Source organism: Corythoichthys intestinalis, chromosome 1, assembly GCF_030265065.1.
Source record: "Corythoichthys intestinalis isolate RoL2023-P3 chromosome 1, ASM3026506v1, whole genome shotgun sequence".
Lineage (NCBI taxonomy): Eukaryota > Metazoa > Chordata > Actinopteri > Syngnathiformes > Syngnathidae > Corythoichthys > Corythoichthys intestinalis.
Genome location: NC_080395.1, coordinates 61,675,199 through 61,698,837, shown reverse-complemented (window position 1 = coordinate 61,698,837; position 23,639 = coordinate 61,675,199). Strand labels below are relative to the sequence as shown.

The window sequence follows — 23,639 nt, the reverse complement described above, 5'->3', positions numbered from 1 at the left end:
TAAAAGTGATAGAACAGTATTTTATATCAATTGCTCTTAAAACATTTTTTAGTCTCCTGCTTGCTGCATGTACTCCTTTTTCCTCACTAGATTTGAGAGTTTTAGCTGCAAAGAGCATCTAGTCCTCTACGTATTTTAGCCAAGATAAAAATGATGACTCAAGCGAAGCAAGCGTGCACAAACTGCTACTAATCTATTACTATCACAATCTACTGATAGATTCCCTCAAATTATCTTGAATACCTCAATCAAGAAGTTACTTTTAGCGTTTCCCTACCAGGAATCCCCACAGAGAGTTACATCGCCGAACTGGTTGGCAGTTTCTGTATACTTAACACATCTGCTTTACAAATTACTTTTACTATACCACTCACTTTCATTATAGTGGTATTGTAAATCCACAGTTCTGAAAAGTTCCGGACAAGGATGGTAATATTAGCAGTGGACCTCTCTGACTACTCCAAAACTCTAAACAATGCATTTTTACTCTAGAAAATTTGAATGAAAAGTCTTACACGCATACTTTGATCAGGTTGCAGTTCTCATTTTTGTGGAACTGTAAATCCACAGTTTTGAATAGGTTCTGGCCAAGGTGAGTGTATATTAGTACTGCACCTCTCGGTGTTGCTTGCTGGATTACTTCCAACACCGTCCATGAAGTGGGCCGGTCTTTCAATGACTCTCAGGCCACTCCCGCCTCCCCAGTCTGCACCTGCATGTGACCCTTGGGAACAAGCTTTTTTTTTTTTTTTTTTTTGGCCGTACTACAATTAGCTGTAATTGCACATCCACTACAGTAGGTCGCAGTTACACTCTTGCTGTCCCTGAGCTATTTTGCCACAAACAAACGATATGAAGAGCAAACAAACCCTCATGAGACAACTTCTTGCACAGGGATTAAAAGAAAGGCAGACAGAAATAATAAGACAAAAGAAAATTATCTCCACACAGAAGGGGAAATATGACAAAGTGTATGGAAAACAGAAAAGAACAAAAAAGAAGGATGGTTTTATTTCAAGCAAATTGATGCACTGCATTGATGCATTGATGACGGACTACAAGTCGCACCTGAGTATAAGTAGCACCAGCCATAAAATGCCCAACGAAGAGAAAAAAAACATATACAAGTCGCACCGGAGTATAAGTCGCATTTTGGGGGGAAATTTACTTGATAAAATCCAACACATAGAACAGACATGTCATCTTGAAAGGCAATTTAATATAAAAATACAATAGAGAACAACATGCTGAATAAGTGTACAGTGTACAGTGATGGAACAACGAAATGCGAATATACTGTCCTCACCAGGACGCTACGGCTCGGTCCTGGCTATTCAGCGGGCCAAACTCCCAAATGACGATGCTGGCCGTCCGTATAATTTGCTGAATCAATTTCGTCCTCGATACCAAACAGGTTCGCAACGAAGTAGATTAATGATAATTAGGGGCTTTTACAGCAATGACATGACACAAACGGTTAGCATGCGTTCGCTAGCATTAGCGCATCGTTCAAACAACCACACAACTGGCTCTGAGTGTCCGATCCCGGGTGGAAAAGACACAACAACAACAGAAAAGATGATACATACAGGCGTTGCCTCTGTAGAAATATTTTACAAGCATAAACAATGAACGTAGGTTCGCAGCCATGTTTCTCTCTCGCTAACTCGCCCACTCAGTCAGAGCTACGTAGCCGTCGGTCTTCCTCTGGCGTGTGAGCGCTCCTCTTCACGTAAACAAGTGCAAGTGCGCCCCCACATGGGCGTAAAAGCGCCACAAACTAAAAGCATGCATTTCAATATAAAAAAAGTCAATAATACAATTGAACACGCATTGCCAAAGGCAGAACGTGAACGTGGCCATAGCTATTAAGTTATTATGATAACTACGTATAGGATAAAGAACATGCTAACAAGTTTACCAAACCTTCAGTGTCACTCCAAAACACCAAAATAACATGTGAAATGATATCATAATGTGTTAATAATTTCACACATAAGTCGCTCCTGAGTATAAGTCGCACCCCCAGCCAAACTATGAAAGAAAACTGCGACTTATAGTCCGAAAAATACGGTAACATTATAACAATGTCAGTCTTTGTGATGTTTTTTTCTTTAATAAAGATGTTATGCAAAGGTGTACTAAGACAATTTCATAGATAAATGATACTGGAAACGATAATGATTATTCTTCCGTGGGAGGGGGCCTAGCAGAAAATAATTGAGAAGCACTGTATTATTGTTTTATTTACCACTGAAAACAGAACAAACTGTGTGGAACCCAAGTTTATCTGCTATGCTTGTTTCATCTCAGGTGGTACTCAACTACATACTGTAACTCGATGTCAAAATATTAGCCATTTTTAATCAATTTTGTACTACACTGTTGTTGGTAACAGCTGTGAGCTAGTAGCATCTTAACTTTGAGCAAACCTAGTTTTTTTTATTTCCCTTTACATTCAATGAAATCACCTGCCTGTGGTGTCCTCCACCCAATGCATTAATCCGTATCTGAACATCTCTCCAGTTGCATTTTTGGTTTGTGCAAGGAGAAAATTGAAACATCACACAGACATTCTGGATATCTTTCATCACACTTGCAAGTTAAAGACACACAAGTTTACTCCCTCTCTGTTCTCTCTACTGTTACAAATGACTGGTCAGTGCTGGGTTTAAGGTAGGACTTGGTAAGGGTGGATGAAAATAAACAATGCTGTGATTGCTATAATGACTGCTAAACATTAGTTACTGCTCGATTACAAAGGTGGTTTCGCTATTCCAATTCATTGAAAACATCGTATGAAAGCTATATTGTGTTTACAGCTGTAGGAGCAGTAGGGTAATTGGAGCTATTGATCAGGTTAAATGATAGCCTTTTCCAAACATTGAAGGGACACTTTCTCAGACGTCCCCTTTCTATCTGATGACCTGTAAAATCAATGATCAGGCTGCAATCACCCAAGTGACTTATCTCATTTCATTTATCTGGCAAGGCATTTTGGGTCAGCCTTGTGACTGCAAACAGTACATGTAAGGCCACACACGCGTATACGAAATGAGTATTTCACACTTTCCACGAACATCCATAATTGCTATACAATTCCCTCTGCAAGTATACAAGTGCAAACACCTCATCAAGACTACATTCTGAAGGGGCTACATGGAGGGGCTTGTTCCCTTGGAAACCATATTTTTCTCGTTACCAAAATGAACTCCTTTCTTAGGTCACCCACTGAGTGGCTGATGATAAAAGATCTAAACGTGTCCAACAAGACAATAACTGTTTTAACCCTTAGATGCATAAGTTGGTCAAAAATGAGCCGGTGAGGTTGTTTTCTTGAAATATCTTCGTGATGAAAAATTGTTATCAATTCATATTCCAAGAATTCCTCAAAAAACGTTTTTGATATAATGCCATTCAATTTTTTAACAAGCTTTTTATACATTTGAAGGAATTGTAATTTTTATATGACTATCCCAAGCTTCCATTAATGGGTCAAAAATGACCAAAAAGCATTTTCTAGGCAATCCAATGGGAACTTTTGACTCTTATCAACTTTGGCTGTCAGGAATAAATTAACTGTGGACCACATAGACTATGTATATTAGAAATGTCACCCCTCAGGAAGATTATTTTACACAGCACAAGCCGATACGTGTATTGTAAGTATTGTCTTCATATGTGTTGTATTTTGTGTGTGTGCGTGTGTGTGTGTGTGTCGTTCACGACTGTTGTCATTTAATATCAACAAATTAGCCTACTTCATAACTAGCTAGCTAACTAACTAAGCTAACATTACTGTATATCTAGTGTGTGTGCTTGTGTGTGTGTGTGTATATTTATTCATATACAGTGGTATGAAAAACTATCTGAACCTTTTCTCACATTTCTGCATAAAATCACCATCAAATGTGATCTGATCTTTGTCAAAATCACACAGAAGTGTCTCCTTTAAATAAAACCACCCAAACATTTATAGGTTTTCATATTTTAATGACGATAGTATGCAAACAATGACAGTAGGGAGATAAAATAAGTAAGTGAAGCATTATATTTAATATTTTGTGGCTGCCCCCTTGGCAGCAATAACTTCAACCAAACACTTCCTGTAGCTGCAGATCAGTCTGGCCCATCGATCAGGACTAATCTTGGCCCATTCTTCTCTAAAAGACTGCTGTAGTTCAGTCAGATTCCTGGGATGTCTGGCATGAATCGCTGTCTTTAGGTGATTACACAGCATCTCAATGGGGTTCAAGTCTGGACTTTGACTTGGCCACTCCAGAATGTGTATTTTTACACAGCATCTCAATGGGGTTCAAGTCTGGACTTTGACTTGGCCACTCCAGAATGTGCATTTTGTTCTTCTGAAACCGTTCTGAAGTTGATTTATTTCTGTGTTTTGGATCCTTGTCTTTTTGCAGTTTCCATCCTCTTTTTAGCTTAATCTGTCTGACAGACAGCCTCAGGTTTTCCTTCAAAACATCCTGATACATTTTTGAATTCATTCTTCCATCAATGATTGGAAGTTGTCCAGGCCCTGAAGCAGCAAAACAGCCCCAAATCATGATGCTTCCGCCACCATGCTTCACGGTGGGGGTGAGGTGTTGATTTTGGTGAGCTGTTCCATTTTTCCTCCACACATGACACTGTGTGTTACTCCCAAACAATTCAACTTTGGTTTCATCAGTCCACAAAATATTTTGCGAAAACTTCTGTGGAGTGTCCTAGTTCCTTTTTGTGAACATTAAATGAGCCACAATGGGGTTTTTTTTAGACAGCAGTGGCTTCTTCCGTGGAGTCCCCCCATGAACACCATTCTTGGCCATAGTTTAACATATAGTTGATGTGTGCACAGAGACTGGACTGTGCCAGTAATTTCTGTAAGTCATGGGCAGACACTCTAGGGTACTTTTTTACATCTCTGAGTATTCTGCACTAAACTCTTGGCGTCATCTTTGGTGGACTGCCACTCCTTAGGAGAGAAACAACAGTGCAAAACTCTTACCATTTGTAGACAACTTTTCTGACTGTCCAATGATGAACATCCAGACTTTTGGAAATGGTTTTGTATCCTTTCCCAGCTTGATACAAATCAACAATCCTTGATCGCAGGTCTTCAGACAACTTTTTTGACCAAGCCGTGACGCACATCAAACAATGCTTCTCATAAAGACAATTCTTACCGGGTGTCTGTTTAATAGTGGCAGGGCAGCTTTAAACCACTCATCAGTGATTGGGCACACACCTGACTTAAATTGTTTGGTACAAAATTGATTTCAATTGCTCTTTAAGTCTCCTTAGGCAGAGGGTTCACTTACTTATTTCCCCCTTCTATCATTGTTTGCATGCTAGCCTCATTAAAATATTAAAACCTATAAATTTTGGGTGGTTTTAGTTAAAGCAGACAGTTCTTTCCTCTGTGTGATTTTGAAAAGGATCCGATCATATTTGGTGGTGATTTTATGCCGAAATGTGAGAAATTCCAAAAGGTTCAGATACTTTTTCATACCACTGTAGCTGCATATTGATATATTGAAAACATTGCTCTTGAGAAGTCATGTTTTATAAATATACATCTGAAATGGTCCTATAGCTGCTGGATGATGCAGGGTTGGACTCAACAGTCCAAAATTTCTGATGATGAGGACCCAGACTAGTCCAGGTGGCAGTGGTAGTTGTCCACCTGGAAATCCAACTGAACAGGATGAATCTGACTCATAAAATTCCAATAATTTGTCCTCTGGAAAAGAAAGTGTCCAAAAAATGTTATGTGCAAATTATAGATTCCAAACATGAAATCATTCTTGAGTGGCCCTAAATATAATACTAAATATTATTCAAGTGATTTTTCTTTACCAAATTGGCGTCAAAACACATTAATTCTAATTCTGTTATGGAAGAATGTTGGGTCCAGTCACTTCTGCACCTGAGGGTTAAGTCAACTTTAAAAATTTTAATATGCCGTTATGTTGTTATTTCATAAAGCGATGTCTGTATGACAGACTTTTTGGCAATAGTGATATTTTATTTTACCTTGTGCACAATACCATTGACACTGTAGTGCTAAAGTGGGCCTCACTCTTCAATAGTGGGTTGGTTGGTTTGCACTCTCACGCTGAAGGACAGGATGAGGTCTCTGTGTTGACCTAGTTTTTACAGCAGCCACTTGTACTGAAATCATAGAAAATGACACCACCCCCTCTAAAGAGCCTTTCACTGAGCGAGCCTGTAGTCCCGGTCACAGCAAGTGTTAGATGAGTTTATTAATCACGCGCTGCACCAGAGGCGCCACTCAATTCAGTAGCTGAATGAAGCAGTTCAGACAATAGAACACAATGAACCAATCATATTTGAATGATAAGTGAAGTCATTTTAAAATGACTCAGCATGTTCTCTGAATCCTGTGAGCCTAGTGAGGATAAGAGGTGCAGATAGTGGATAGATCTACTCAGAATACTTTCATGGTTGACTTCATTGTACGTGTACAAGTCATTTTGAATAAATTCATGTTGGTTTTACCATGATATTCTTTAACCAGCATGTTTTCCAGAGAAAATCCTGTTTCCCTATTAACGAATTTGAACTTTTAACAAAATTGGATTGTCCATGTTCTCCCACATCTTGTTAAATTTACATGGCACACTACTTAAGACACATTATATAACATTATGTTTGTAATTATGCAGTGGTGGTAGGAAAATCTTACATATTTTATGTATTTGTTAATTTGGACTGTTATAACCATAAACATATTAGGACAAGTGCTTATCCTTGTCCACCAGAGGTTTATTTGAAGGTACAGTAGATTAGATTAAAAAAAAGATTTTTTGAACGGCTCTGGGACAGAAATCTAGCTCCTCATTCGGAGTTTACATGTCCTCCCTGATATTGTAGGGCGTATATGCTTGTTCCTAAATTACTAATAAATGAGACGCTAAATTGCTTTAGGTGTGAATGTCAGTGTGGATGGTTGTTTGTTTATATTATATGTGTGCTGTGATTGACTTGCGACCAATCTAAAGATTAATCTTATATGTATCTCACCGAAAAATGGGTTTGACTCCAGTTTAGCTGCAATGAGAAGAACCTCAATGAGAAATCATAATTTAAGACCTCACGCAATTTGCTCACAGAACACTACCAGACCACACGTCCTCTATCGACTTAGTTTTGGTGAAGAGCAAAGCTGCACACATTGCACTGAAGTGGTTACAGCCTGGAGTTATGATTTTAATATGTTGAGCCGATGATTTTACTGTACAGTTACATCCATTCTTATTGTTGTGATAACATCGCTACATATATCATCAACCGATTTAAACATACATAGTGGTTTATTTATATCAGTGTAAATTCAGTTAAATTTTTGCCAATCTTTAGCAAGTCACTGTAGGTTTCTATTGGTCTCTCACTCATGAAAAAGTTGAAATGCCTCACATTTTCACAGTAACCAACAGCTCTTCAGCATGAGTTCATTCAAAAACACAAAAATGCTGTGACACTGTGACAAACGAAGACAAACGGACGCAATTTATTCTTTTTCTCCATCTATGTATGTGTTTGTCTGTTTTGAATTGGTACTTTCATTAGGTTTGTATTGACTAAAGATAAATGTGTTCCTGTGATACACATTCTGTAAAGGTCTCTTTTCAAGTCTAGATGACAGACTTGTTTCCGTTGTAACCAACAATATCTGCTTTCATGGCCTTAACTCCACTGAAAGTATGTCACCAATCTTGGATCTGTGGGTGGTATCTTAGCATTGCTGTTTTAATCCTTCAAAAGAGAACACATCTTTGTAATGCTCCAAAGTGGGACCAAGATGTTTGAAAGAGAGAAGGAAGTAGTCATCTGATCAACTCTACAACAGGAGTATTTATTTACAGTAGCTGATACAAGCATTAGCCTCATCATTTAGAATCTCTCACACACAAAATATTCGAAAAATCCTCACACTAATTGGTTCAGCCTTTCCTTGTTTATCACACTGTAGGTGAGTGAATATGTTCTCTTTTTTAAGGAAGTATCAGGCTCCTTGCAGACAGCCAATGCTGGAACCACTCCCTGTTCACTATAGAAGCTGTGGTCTGAACATTGAGAATGTTTTTGAGCTGAGAATCGGATACCATATGCAGAAGAAATGAGATTTGTGTCTTTAGTGGCCACCAAAGCCATTGAAAATATACCTAAGTTCTATTTACTTTAGGATACGTTTGTGTGAGGAGACTTAGGAGGCTAAAGGAATCCATTCGCCAAGTTCTTGCAGAGATGGGAATAAAATGAGCCAATCGTTTCTCTGTAAAGAATTAAAACCACCTCTGTAAATAGCTCCAATATTTGCGTAGTGACTTAGAGTAGGAGTTTCACAGCGTCTTGGTTTCCTGTGCAAATAAACAGTGGAGCGGTCCACAAGGGTGAAGCCCACTTCGTTGTTACTGCTTAATCAGAGCCACTCTCCACATAGAGCTGGTCAGATAAAGCTATATGATAATGTCTTCCTATATGGGGCGCTTGAATAAGCAAGGAGACTGCCACTTTATTTGCCAGCTCTGAGTTAATCCACTTCCTTGACCTCTCGCAGCAATCCCAAGAGCTTCTCAGCACTGAGCAAACTGACAGATATTGGCATGAGGGGCCAATACTTCTGTCTGAGGGCAGACAAAAAATAGGACAACGTTAATGGACTAAAGGTAGTTATGTGTTGTCACACACATGTAGTAGGAACTTTTATGCAAACTGGTTTTACAGCAAGTTGTAGGTTGTATCCTGCCTACCAAATTACTGCTAAATACTGAAGAAGTCAGCGTGTGCGTGGGATGTTATTATGGGCGGAAAACACTCAGGTGACTTGAAGTTCTGCTCTGAGACCCCCAATTTGGCCAAATTTCAATATTGTCCCATATGCATGTGTGATACATCATTAGAAAGCTTAAAATCTCAATTTTGAACTGGAGGGCATTTAAAACAAAAATTTTAAAAATTAAACCTTAAACCAAAACTGGAGATGAGAGCATGAGAAAGCATAATTAAAGACACCGTGATTTTAACGAGATATTATCGCGTACGTACCTTGTTTTGATCCAAAAACTCTGTGTAGCATGTATCAGCGAGTGTCAAGACACAGCTGTGAATGGACATAGCCGGACTTTTTGTGGATTTTATGGTTAAAACATCGTACTATCACTAGGGTCCCGATGCAGAAATCGCAGACATCAAGGAGTGGTCAAGATTTTCTTTTTCAATATATTTACCCTTTTAAAGTTTTTTTTTTTTTTTTTTTTCTTTGTTTGGATCGATTATCATCTAAAATATTGGTGAAAATGCAACAGTAACAAAAAAAATACAATTACGCGATAGTTATAGAGTAGATATCCATGACCTATTTACAGACGCTACTTTTTTCTTTGTGACGTAATTTGTTTTATAAAATATGCGAGTGGATAATTTAAAGTAAAAAATAAAGTCGTTTTTTTTTTTTTTTTTTTTTTTTTTTTCCCCCAAACTAAATATCAGACATCAATGAATGATTCTAAGCTAAAAATTACAGACATTTTGAATAATAAATATAATTACTTTCCTTCTTTTAATGTCTGGGTTGAAACAAAAGCGGTTGCACGGTGTCTTTAAACGGGGGCTCCAGGGTAAAACGGACAAATCAAGAATAGTTCGGGGGCTTAAGGCGCCATGAAACTGCTATGGCAGCATATACCGGTAGACATATTGTTCTGTCAAACACAACAGTTCTTTCGACTTAAAATACAGCAGTTTATTTTAAAGAGGGGTGCAATAGCAGAAACTGCTTTTTCAGCCTCATCTGTGTTTTCCCCCTATAACATGATTCTCCTTGAAAATATCTAAAAAAAAAAAAAAAAAAAAACCTATGGTCTGCATTGTACATCAACCTCAGTTTAATGCCAGAAAAGGAGATTTTTTTTCTCTTACACGTTTCTTTACAAGAAAAGTAAAGTCTTGGGTCAAACAAGTTAATACCTTCACAAATCGTGTTTTTGTTTTTTGCTCAACTGAATGAATTTCTGTTCTACTAATAAAGGACCTCATTTAGTAATGAATGTATTGAAATCATCTCACTATGTGAGCTAGTTCATTGTTTCCATGGAAACTCTAACAACTTCATGACAAAAGCACCAAATAATTGTTGTCGTATTAACGTCTGCATTTTAGTGAATCACTATCCATTTAGAAGGACAAACTCTCTCCCACAGCAACATTTTCCCCTTTAAAATGGGAAGGATTACAATCACAAGGAACAGCCCTAAAACCCTTTCATAACTTTCACAAGTTACAATTCACAAGCACAACTCTTAACAGTGAGGTGTGTGTGAATTAATACATTCACATTAAACTTTGCATTAGTTTGAGAAAAATGTATACAGTTGATTATTTTAGGTATTTTAAAGAATAACACTCTAGATTCTTACCACATTCCCAAAATATGCATGATAGGCCCACAATTGTTCTTGGGTGTGGATGTGAACATGAATAGCTCTTTCTCTATGTAGTATATACTAGTATGTGTCTATATATGTGATTGGCTGCCGACCAGTTTAGGGTGTATGCATGCATACATGCATGCATGCATGGATGAATGAATGACTTACCTTTGATTGTTTTGATTCACTTATCCAATTTTAGGTAATATGGTTTAAGGTTTTTATTTTGTGTATTTGGCCACTATAAAAGCTGTCACTTTATTAGGAAATGCAATCTGCGTGATCATTGTTTTGGTTGTGCAATCTGCTCATTGAGACAAAAAGTTATAAACTATATTGAGCAGTGGGAGGAGCCAGGACGAATTACCAATTAAGTCACAGTTTAAGTTATCATCTTTGAAGTTATTAAAAATGTTTTTACAAAACAATGTTTATTATTCATGTGTGCACACGGTCTGAATAGGTTCAGAATTAGTTTGTAGAGTAAACAACAATTCACATTCAAACATTGATGCACCAAAAAAAAAAAAAAAAAGTGTACATTGTACATGCTTACGTGAGATTTCAGCATAAATCTGCACAAATGTATTTAATGAGAGAGGCCCAAAGTGTGTTTTACTGTTGCCATCCATTTTTTTGGAATTTGACCAAGCATTTGACTGCTGTTCCAAATGATGCATATACTTTTTACTCATTTTATCCTGTCTAGAGTTGTAGTGTACTGAAGCACAACCCAGATGACTTTGGGCAAAAGGCAGACGACACCCTTGACTGGTTGCCAGTCAGTCACAGACTGTATACATTCTGCAGAAAAGAAAACCATTTCCACTTAACCACCATCACTAGATTCATGCAGTTTGAACAGAAGTCAGATGAGCACGCCACTGAACGATCAGTGAAAATTTCGAAAACATGACATTATGCATAATTTGGCTTTTTAACATCCTGGCATGTTTAAATATTTTCAACACTCAAACATCTGAAAGCTAACACAAAAAATAAACAATGAATCACTCAAGTCACAAGAGTCCTCCAACCATCTCAATATTGTCTTAGTTGTCTCATTGTTGTTTATAGGTATTTGGTAAATAATGAATAATTGATTCTCTTCCCAGGCGAAGGAGTGGTCGCTTAACTGACAACCCCATTTTCTCAGAAAGTTTATCATGCCCATTTTGTTAGACACACCTGTGACATCCAGATTATGGACACTCACTACACTGGCTCACTAAAATAAGAAAAAAAAGAGAGTATAGTTCTAAACTAGGGCTGTCAAATGATTAAAAATTTTAATCGAGTTAATTACAGCTTAAAAATTAATTAATCGTAATTAATCGCAATGAATCACAATTCAAACCATCTATAAAATATGCCATATTTTTCTGTATATTATATATACATATATATATATATATATATATATATATATATATATATATATATATATATATATATATATATATATATATATATATATATATATATATATATATTCTGTAAAATAAATTGTTGGAATGGAAAGATAAGACACAAGATGGATATATACATTCAACATACGGTACATAAGGACTGTAGTGGGCATTTCACTCTACTGTCATTTAAATCTGTCTATGCTGTCCTCACTCCGAAGCGTCTAATTTTTCCAAAACTAGACAGCTAGTGAACGATGCCTTAATAATCAGACTTCTTCCTTTTTCATATGATTTATTAATAAAATGGCCTCAAAACATTGTCCTCTTTAGACCGTAGTAAAACTACAAAAAAAAAGTACACAAACATTGCATTAGCAACAACGTTAGCTTAGCACGCTATACAGGTTCACTAAACATAAACAAAAAGCGTCTCATACAAAAAATATAACATTTCGCTTACTAACATAATATGTACATTCTTTACAACAACCATACTTACGGACAAATCTTGTTCAAGGATCATATAAGCACAACATTACAACGTAGGCGTCAGCCCGAGACGTCATGCAGCCATATTGAACTGGCAAGAAAGCAATAAACCATGTCGCAAAGCGACCACAAGAGTTCGCTGTTAGACAGCACAAAAAACCTTGCTGTAAAACATACCAAAAGGCAGAATATTGTCTGAGCCGGACATGTGCGTTAATTGCGTCAAATATTTTAACGTGATTAATTAAAAAAATTAATTACCGCGCGTTAACGCGATAATTTTGACAGCCCTATTCTAAACATGACTTGGCATCTTGAGGATGTCTTGATATAAATAGAAAATCTCATACAAGAAAATCTACATCATCACATGCCTGTTAGTTGATAGCCAGCTGGACTCTCTGCCTTTCTGTAATATGTGGTTTTAATGAAGGCTTGAGAAACACAACACACACGCGAGCATTTACACTCAGTTCAAGGTATATTGTTATTCCATGTTTGTAAAATGCCGCGATGGATGGCAACAAAAGTCTTAGAAAGTTGAGAGATGCTCACAAACACCTGTTTGGAACATTCCATCGGTCAACAGGTTGGAAACAAGTGTCATGATTCGGTCATAGAAGGGACATCCCTAAATCATTCATCTGTTCACAAGCAAGGATGAGGCGAGGTTCAAAACTTTGTGAACAACTGCATGAGAAAGTCCAGTTTTAAAACGGTTTAAAACCATAATTTCTCAATGGAAAATTGCAAGGAATTTTGTGATTTTATTTGTGATCCATAATATCATTAAAGATTCTGCGAACCTGGAGAAATGGGTCCATGTAAGCAAAAAATCCAAAAAGCAACACTAAATGCCCATGACAGGCCATTCGTCACACATCAATGTGCAGTTAATATTTTCAGGTGTGCACAGGAACTCCTTAGAAAAGAGAGTAATTAAAACTCCTATGTGGTACATTAAAACTTTTCAGTCTATAAGGACAATCACATTACCATTCTTCTTGTCTTAGACTGATGCAAGTGGAAACGTGTGCAGTGGTCTGATAAGTCCACATATAAATGTTTATTACTTATTTATTTGTTTATTTTTGGGCTGGTAACGTGGATGTCCTGTGAGCCAAAGGATAAAAGGACCATTCAGATTGTTTTAAGCGCACAGTTCAAAACTCAGTATTTGTGATGTAATAGGGGTTTGATGGTGTCCACGGTAATGTAACTTAGACAACTGAGAAGTGCATAAAGAGTTCGCAGCAACAAATGCCACCTGCCAAGAATTTTTTTTCTCAGAGACACGTCTATACTGTATTTGACTTTATTTGACTCGGTTGGACTCACACAAACACAAGGAGGCCTTTTGCTTGACGAAGACAAGAAACTTAAAACACAAAGTTTCAACAAATTAAAACTGAATTTGAACTGACAAAATAGCCTCGATACTGTCAGTTAAAACACAAGTATGAACGTAATGATGATGCTGCCAAGTCACTTATAATATTTTTAAAAGTTACCAGAGAAACTAGTTCCATTAGTTTTAAATTGCTCTGATGTGCATTCCAAGCTTTGGGTGCAGAGTGCATAAATGAGTGCTTGCCTAATTCAGTACGAACCCTTGGAACATTGAACAAACAAAAATTTTTGGAACGTAAATGGTAGGTGCTCTGGTTTTTAATAATGTGGCCACGTAAATATAGGCGGTGAGGCTAAAATATCTTTATGCATTTTAATCTACTATAACAAACCTAAGCTTTATATAACCTGTAGCTTTAAATATAAAAATGGAGTGTGTCCCTGCTCTTTTCAGCAAGACAATGCCAAGCCCCATTTGAACATATTATAACAGCGTAGTTTCATATTAAAATTGTGCATATGCTGGACTGGCATGCCAGTAGTTCAGACATGTCTTCCATCGAAAGTGTGTCGTGCATTATGAAGTACAAAATTCGACAAAGGAAACCTGGAGTGTTGACCCCCTCAACTAAAATGGTACATAGGGACATTTTTGGCACATATTATGACCGTCAAATTCCAAACACCCTAAAAAAAACATTTGCAACAACATTTAATAGAACAAAACTAATACAATAGTTTTCAGTTTGCACAATGAATATTTTCTTTGTTTTAGTTTTAGTGTATTCAACTGATTAAAATGTTTAAAGGTCTTTGTACTTGCAAATGATTGTGCAGTAAATGTTTTTTTTTCATGTTTTTCAGTGCCACAACTTCATTAGATTTGGGGTTTGCAGTGTATGTGCATAAATAATGCTATAAATATAATATATATGCTATTTACCAAACACATTATAGAGTAATTTGTTATTTTGATGATTATTATACCCAAAACGTTGCACACTATACAAATTGCGAATATAAAGTGATTGCAATGATGTGGAAATGCCACATTTCAAGTCTTTATTATGAATAAAACATACTGTAGATAATTGGGCCAAATCTTTTTGTTACCTGCTACATTCGGACATAGCGGGAGCCAGCAATGTTCCGGATATGGGACCAGGTCGTAAGCCATTAATGTTCCGGCTAATGTCCATGTCAGCTGAGCTGGCAAATTGCGTTTACACGTATAGCGTGCTGGGTAGGTAAATTACATTACCGAACATCTTCATATGTCTGAAAGGGGCTTTTGGAATAGAAATGCTCACCCATTCTTGTCAAATGCGACTTCTTACTTTTCAACTGCCACGAGCCTTCTTTGTCGCACCTTCCTCTAAACCAATGGTCTCCAAACCGATTTTCAAGGGCCACTGTGGGTCCTGGTCTTTCTTCCACCTGATCCCGCACAGACAGTTTAGCCAATGTGGGTTTTGCTCAAACAAGCACCATCTGACTGCAATCAAATGATTACACTTTTAAGATACCTGATCAATGAAAAGTTCAGTTGGAATTTAATCCTGTACCACTGTGGCCCTTTGTGAAATACTTTGGAGACTCGTTCTCTATATCATGTGCCAAATGTTGTCTGTAAATGTAGTGTAAGATCTGAACTGCAAGTGGGCCATTTCAATATCGGGATCTTTTTACTACGCAGTCATGATGTTATAATTAATGCTGCATGTTGTCTAGCATTATTCATTCATCATTTTGTCTCAACATTTTTATCCTCCTTTTAATCTGTGTTTGTTAATTTCAGTCCATTGCTTGTCCAGTGTCCTTGAATGTTTCGAAAGGTGTTTGAAATGAAATTCATTACTTTCTTACTATTATCTTCCATGTTGCTTATCTTCACAAGTATCACGGGGCTGCTAGAGCCTATATCAGCTGACTATGGGCAGTCATGATGAAAAATGGAAGGTCTTCTCTGAAAGAGATGACTTCTGGATGGGAGAATAGGTTGTTCTAGATCCTGAATATACATTTCTGCACTGACGCTGCCTTTCCAGGTTTTTTTCTTTGCTGTGTAGAGTTTCATCCAGCAATGGCACGTGTTCACCGACAACGGATTCTGGAAATTTTGTCCATTCTGAGATTTCCTTCACAGTGACTTTCATGTTTGTGGTGCAGTGCCGTTTAAGGGCTCGAAGATCACAAGCATCCAGTCTGGTTTATCGGCTTTGCCACTTAACTATTCAACTATTTTCCCATGCACTTGTTCACAAAGAGATTAACCTCGCCCCATCACCCTGCTTGTGAATGACTGAGCAATTCAGGGAAGCTGCTTTTATATACCCAATATTGGCACCCAATTGTTCCCAATCAGCCTCTCCACCTGTGGGATGTCCCGTACAGGTGTCTGATGAACATTTCTCAATGTTCTCAGTCTGTTTTGCCACCTGTCCTGGCTGTTTCGGAATGTGCTGCAGCAATATAGAGTAAATTCTAAGTTAATGATTATTTGCTAAAAATAATCAAGTTTGAACAATGAATATATTGTCATTGTAGTGTATTCAATTGTATATAGGCTGAACATGATTTACAAGTATTTGTATTCATTTTTTAAATTCATGGTTAACACAACATCCCAACTTCATTCTACATAAGAACCGTTTAAGGGCCTGAAGGTCAAAGGCATCCAGTATGATTTTTCAGCCTAGACCCATACGTACAGACCTTGTTGCAGATTCTCTGAATCTTTGGATAATGCTATGCACTGTCGATGATAACTTCAATTTTTTGCTTGGCATTTTTTTTTTTTGGCTGGGTAACACTTTTCTGATATGGGTCTACTATCTTTCTGCACATTGGCAGGATTGGCGATCCTATAATCATCTTGTCTTCTTAGAGACACTGCAAATTTGTTTCTGTGAAACGTGTTTCTGGCTGCCCTTTTAGTTTCGTCTAAGTCTTTTGGAAGATTACTTATAAGTTATATTTTAGCCATCTCAAAATGTGTTCGTCTTCATCTAGTTTTTGTTGACGAAAACTCAAGCCTCGTCAAGTTTTAGTCCACGTTTATTAAAAATGTTTTTGTCTGTAAATTAAAAAAAGAAAAGAAAGAAAAACTCAAAAAAAGAATAAATAAAAGGTTTCCAACTATTTCGAATGAATATTGACAGAGGAGCACATATTGTAGCATCTACAAAGACAACGCCGACTTGGTGATAATATACACTCAGCAGGAAAATAGTACATTATTTTCAATTAATTATACCAATCTGGATGCCGCTAACTGTATGTAAAAAAACAAAAAAAAAACGAAAGTTACGTATGTAACTACGGTTCTATGAATCCCGAATGACCGCCAGAGGCGGTGCTGAAAGCACTGAATGATCCCTTCGCGCATGCGCAGTGCGAGTATTAATACCAAAAAAGTCACCTGTGACCCCAGGTTGACCCCCTGCCGGGGTATAAATTCCGGCGTCAACCTAGTACCAGCCCCTACAGAACCTTCTCGCGTGTGGCACGAGGATTCTGAGTGACGGAACGCTCTGGCGGTCATTCGGGATTCATAGAACCGTAGTTACATACGTAACTTTCGTTCTATTTCATCCCTGCTAACCGCCAGAGGCGGTGCTGAAAGCACTGAATGACCAATACCAGCGGGGTCACGAAGAAACAGACACAAACCTCACAGGGAAGTCCCCTCCGATCCGAAGACCGCACCCAGCGGGTGGGGAGAGGTGACGTCCAAACAGTAGAACCTGAAGAAGGTGCCAGGCGCCGACCATGAGGCGGCGGCACAGATGTCCTCCAGAGGCACCCCTTTCAGGGCAGCCCAGGATGTGGCAACGCCCCTGGTAGAGTGACAGCGCACACCCGACGGCAGGGGGCGACAAGCCATCTGATAGGAGTAAGAAATAGTGTCAACGACCCAATGAGAGAGGCGCTGCTTGGAGAGGGCAGAGCCCCGACCACGTGCCCCGTAGCAGACAAAAAGTTGGGACGACCTACGAAAACTTGCCGTAGAGTCCACATAAAGCCTCAGGGCCCTCACCGGGCACAACAGCTCCGGTCTGCTCCCACCCTCCCCAGGCGGGGGGCGGTAACGAGCAAGGCGTAAGGGACGATTGCAACGGGAGCCAGCCAACACCTTGAGCATAAACGCAACGTTAGGCCACAGTGTGACACCTGAACCCCCGGGGTGCCAAAACATGCACGACGGGCTAACCGAGAGTGCGTGCAGTTCGCCAACCCGCTTAGCAGAGGCAACGGCCAGCAGGAACGCCGCCTTGGGGGCGACCCACTGAGGCCCGGACGCATCCAGAGGCTCGAAGGGGGGGCGGCACAAGCTGTCAAGCACCAACTGCAGATCCCAGACCGGGGCGCGAGGATACCTGCGGGGGTGGAGCCTCAGAGCCCCCTTGAGGAATGTAGAGACCAGGCCGTGGTTCCCCACAGATCCACCAGAGACCTTGGCGTGATGAGCAGAGATGGCGGCGACGTAGACCTTGAGGGTGGACGGAGAGCGACCCATATCAAGGAGGGACTGTAAGAAGTCCAGAACAGTGGGGACAGAACAACTCACCGGGTCATCCCCACGGTCCCCGCACCACTTCACAAACAACCTCCACCGGCCAGCGTACTGCAGCCGGGTGGAGGGCGCCCGGGCGTTCAAAAGCGTCCGCCTGACTGAACCCGAGCAGGCGTCAAACAGCGAGTCGGTCCCCTCAGCGGCCAGACGTGCAGGCGGAGACGGCGAGGATCGGGATGCCATAACTGGCCCCCCAACTGGGACAGTAGATCCCGCCTCTCGGGGAGGCACCAAGGCTCGCCGACACACAGGCTGCACAGCAGGGGAAACCATAGGCGAGCCGGCCAGAAGGGGGCCACCAGCAGCAACGAGTGCCCCTCCAAAAACACCCTCCGAAGCGTCAGCCAGATCAGAGGGAGCGGCGGGAAGGCGTAGAGCAGGACCCTCAGCCAGGGGTGGGCCAGCGCGTCCTGACCGAGAGGGCTGGAGCGCTCCCCCAGGGAAAACCAGAGAGGGCAATGGGCCGACTCCTGGGAGGCGAAGAGGTCCACCTCGGCTTGGCCGAAAACTCCCCAAATCGCGCGCACCACCTCGGGATGGAGGCGCCACTCCCCCGGCGGGAGGCGACGGCGGGACAAGGAGTCCGCCAGACGGTTCAACTGGCCGGGAAGATAGGCGGCCCGCAGACTCGCAAGACGAGGGGCCGCCCACACAAGAAGACGGCGGGAGGCCTCCAAGAGATGAGCGGACCTCGTGCCCCCCTGGTGGTTGATGTGATACACGGCGGCAGCGTTGTCTGAACGCACCAGCACGTGCCTTCCCCGTAGGAAAGGGTAAAAGTGCCGGAGAGCCATGTGAACCGCACGCAGCTCCAGGACGTTGATGTGGACGGCGTGGTCCCGCAGAGACCAGCTGCCACGAGCAGCCCTGCGCTGCCAGACAGCACCCCATCCCAAGCGACTGGCGTCTGTAGTGACCACCTTGCGACGGACCGGGGCAACCCCCAATGGAACGCCCTCCAACAAGAAAGCCCCGTTCCTCCACGGTGCCAAGGCCACCACGCACCGGCCGGAGACTCTCAGTAACCGTCGCCGGTGCCGCCTGGCGTCCAGGCGAAAGCCATTCAGCCACCGCTGCAGGGGGCGCAAGAAGAGAAGACCAAGGGGCACGACCGCGGTCAGGGACGTCAGCACGCCCAAAAGACGCAGAAAGGTCAGGTACGGACGCACCTGACCCACCAGAAAATGCGAGAGGAGGCGAAGAGCGGCCTCCACCCGACGGGACGACGGTCGAGCCAACATGGCCACCGAGTCCAGAGACACCCCGAGGAAGGTCGCCTGCGGGGAAGGAACCAGACACGACTTCCCTAAATTCACCCTGATGCCCAAGCGAGCCACGTGGGCAAGAAGGACTGCCGTATCGCCGTACGCCTGAGCGCGCGACGGCGCACACAACAGCCAGTCGTCGAGATAGGGCAGAATCTTCATGCCCGCCGACTGGAGGGGAGCCAGACCAGCCCGCACAACACGGGTGAACACCCTCGGGGAAAGGGAGAGCCCGAAGGGGAGCACCCTGAACTGCCAGTGGCGACCCCTGTAGGCGAAGCGGAGAAACCGCCTGTGGCGAGGAGCGACCGGCACATGAAAGTAGGCGTCCTTCAGGTCCACGGAGGTGAACCACTCCCCCCGGGCGACCACCCGCAATACATCCGCGACGGTCAACATGCGGAACGGAAGTACCTTCAGGTACCGATTGAGGCCCCGCAAATCCAGAACCGGCCGAAAACCGCCGGTCTTCTTCGGAACCAGAAAATAAGTCGAGTAAAAACCCCGGGGGCAAGCCCGGGGATCCACAGGCTCGATGGCCCCCATGGCCAGGAGAGAAGACAGCTCCCGGCTCAGAGCCAGAGCCCTCGCCGGGTCCGAGACAGTAGTCACCCGGACCCGGCGGGACACAGGGGGACGGCGTCGGAACTGGAGCACGTACCCATGGGTCAAGGTAGATATCACCCAGGGGTCCGAAACTCGAGCAGCCCAGTACCTGAGCTGCTGGTGGGAAAAAAATCCGACGGCCGGCCCCACGGCCTCAGTCCCTGCCCCTCCGGCCCCGACGGGCCCTGGGGGGCTGGCGGGCGGGAGGCCCCGCCTGCGCCCGACGTGGAGGCAAGCGGGCGGGGTCACGAAAGGAATCGGCTGAATGCCGGGAGGCTGGCTGGGCACCATAGCCCCCATCAGGGGAAAGGTGCACCGCACGGCGAGGACGAAAACCAGCAGAGGGAGCCCCCAGCCAACCTGCAGGAGCGGAGCCCCGACGCAGGCCCGACAGCTGTTGCCTGGTCGCACGGGCCGAAATAGTCCTCTCCAAGGCAGACACCGCCGCCGAGCCAAAAAGATGGCCGGGTTCAACCGGAACCCCACGGAGCGTCGTCCGGGCAGGCTCAGTCAGGGGGGACTGAGCAAGCCACACCTGACGACGAGCCTGCACAAGACAGGACATCGTCCGCCCGAGCTCCCGCGTCACCAGGGCGAACGCGTGCAACGCCGCGTCACAGAAGCCCACGGCAGAGGTGTCAGCACCGCTCTCAGGCAAGGACGCCAAGAGGGCCAACAAGAGGTGAGCCATGGAATTACCGATGCGCCCAGCACGCGCACCGGCACCATAGGCCCGGAGAATGAGTTCATCCGTCAGCCTACCCTGTGGCTGAGGGCACCGCACAACCGGGCGGAGAGACTCCTCAGGGGACACGATGAAGGATGCAATGGCGGGCTCAACACCCGGCATGCGGTCCAGGCCCACAGCGGCCGGATCATGCATGGCCGCCAGAGCACGACCATCGGCCGAAAGGCGAGAGAGAGCCGCGGGATCCCTCCAGCCCGCATGGAGCTCCCTAACAAAGTCGGCCGAAGCAGGGACCGCAAAATTCGAGGCGGACCGCTGGTGCCGAAAAAATGCGCTCGCCGGCGCCGAAGCGGGCCGTTGAGGCAAGTCCAGCTGTAGACGCGCCAACGCGCCGCGCAGCACCGCCAGCATGGAAGCGTCAGGGGAGCCGGCTGACGAGCCCAGCGCAGAGGACGAGGAGCCGAGCTCCGAAGGCACAAACGCCGACTCACCCACGTCATCATGGAACATGGAAGCCGAAGCCGCCAGCGAGACGGCATCGGCCTCCAGGTCAAGGTCGGGCATGCCAGGCGAACGCGGGTCAAAAGCCGCCGCTGAGTCACCCGGGGGACGGTCACCCAAGAGAGACCGCAACTCAGCCACCTCCCTGCGCAGCCGCTCAACATCAGAGGCGAGCAGCTCGTCAACCTTCGATCTCTTTGGACGGGGGCCGGACGGAGGAGCCGAAGGACCGCGACGCTTCGAGCGCCTAAGCCCAGAAAGGGGCCGCGTCTCAGATGCGGACGGGCCCCCGAGCACGACGGGGGAGGGGGACGAACAAACATCCGCAAACCCCCCGCGTGGATCGTCAGATAGGCCACGGCAAGCCGCACACCGGTTCAGGGTGTCGGACGGCCCAAGGAGGGAACCGCAAGCCACACAGCAGTGAGAGCCCTCCATAGCGACGCGACCGCGAAAACAGCGAGCCGAGGGAAGGTGGCGCGAACGGCACCTACACGGCAAGCGCAGGCAAGCTAGCAAAAGAAGGCTAACCGCAGGTATGCTAGCAAAAAGGCTAACCACAGGTAAGCTAGCGAAAAAGGCTAACCACAGGTAAGCTAGCGAAAAAGGCAAACCACAGGTAGGCCAGCGAAAAGAGCCAACCCCAGGTACGCTAGCAAAGAGGCCAACCACAGGCAGGCCGGCGAAAGGCAGACCACAATAAGGCCAGACACCGATCGCCCACAAGCGTCGGAAAAGTGACGCCACACGGCGAATGCCCGCGTGCAGCACAACAGGGCGGCACGGAAGCCGACGCGGCGGACGAGCAACACGCCGGCGCGAACAACCAAACGGGCGAACGGAGCCGGCGGCCGCGCAAACAGCGAGCCAGCCGTGATCACTCACCCAACACAGACGCCGCCGGCCGGGAGAGGGGTCGCGCATGAAGCCGTCACCGGCGCGGGTCGGCAGTAGTCCCAAGTCCGGAAACAAAACAAGAAAAAAAGCCCAAGACTTCCCGATTGCCAATAGAGTGACGCAGCCTTAGGAGGGCGAACCCGCAGCTCCGACTCAAAGTCAAACAAGGCTATACGCGACACAAGTAGCAACTGCCACGCGAGAAGGTTCTGTAGGGGCTGGTACTTGGTTGACGCCGGAATTTATACCCCGGCAGGGGGTCAACCTGGGGTCACAGGTGATTTTTTTGGTATTAATACTCGCACTGCGCATGGGCGAAGGGATCATTCAGTGCTTTCAGCACCGCCTCTGGCGGTTAGCAGGGATGAAATAGAACAAACTTGGAGCAAGTTTAAAGAGAATTATAATACTAAGGGGCTGTGAGATATCAATAGAACTGTTATGAGGCAAGATAACAAATATTAATAAAGTTAAAAAAATGAATAAATCACATTCATGAGCAATTATCGAAAATAGATCGAAAATTAAAAACATTTCCGAAAGTATTCCGGAAACAGCCGAATGGGGCTTTGACATCACAGAAAGGAAACAAAAGGTCGAGGCAGGTGCCATCGTTGTTTATCGACGAGATGCGAGTTGCATTCGTGTTTTATCAAAAAATCGCTAAAATGGTTCAAACCTGTCATGCTATGTGGTGTACAGTACAAATAGCCATTTGTCACAATGTAGTACCCATGAGTTCCCGAACGCGAGAAAATGAGCTGGACTACGCAGATATTGAGTAAAGTTCGTCCGGGCTAAGAGGGCTAATTTTGCAGACCCAGCCTCTGGCACGGTTTTGTGTGGTGCACATTTTACACCTGAAAGCTATTCGAACTATGGACAAATTAAATCAGGGTTTGGTAAGAAATTGCTGCTGAAAGCAGATGCGGTGCCCACCATACACGCGCAGCCACCTAAATGTCCCGAGATATCAAGAAAGAGGACGATGACTGGCACTGATGAGACCACCCCACCACCCCAGGCTAAGCAAAATAGGGGAGCAGCCAAGCTCGAAATGGCCAGAGTGAGTACTCTTTTATAATAAAAAACATCACGCATTGGATATAGGACTGGACACATGTATAAATTATCGCTTGTAAAATATATACAAAAAATCCCCTAATCCCATTCATATTTGTGTCTGTTGGCAGAGCGAAGACCTATGATAGCACAATAAATGATACTTATTCTATACATTACTCTATTTTGCGGTCACGGTGTATCAGCTTCACAAAAAGAAATGCAAAACAAACCATTCAGTGTTTCCCACACGATCTGTTGCCGGTGTTTCATCAGTGTGATTGCTCCCCTCAATGATCGTTTCATTAGGCTGCATTGGCTTTCGTTTGGGCTCAAACTGAT

General features: G+C 43.5%; 1 protein-coding gene across 1 annotated transcript; it reads right to left on the bottom strand.

Moving 5' to 3' along the window:
* Positions 1–18,358: 18,358 nt before the first annotated feature.
* On the bottom strand, positions 18,359–21,776 carry LOC130912382 (uncharacterized). Its single transcript, XM_057830445.1, has 2 exons — positions 20,419–21,776; positions 18,359–20,363 (listed from the first exon to the last, which is right to left on the bottom strand). Exons 1-2 carry the CDS (start codon positions 21,774–21,776, stop codon positions 18,359–18,361), a joined length of 3,363 nt encoding a protein of 1,120 aa, XP_057686428.1.
* Positions 21,777–23,639: the final 1,863 nt, after the last annotated feature.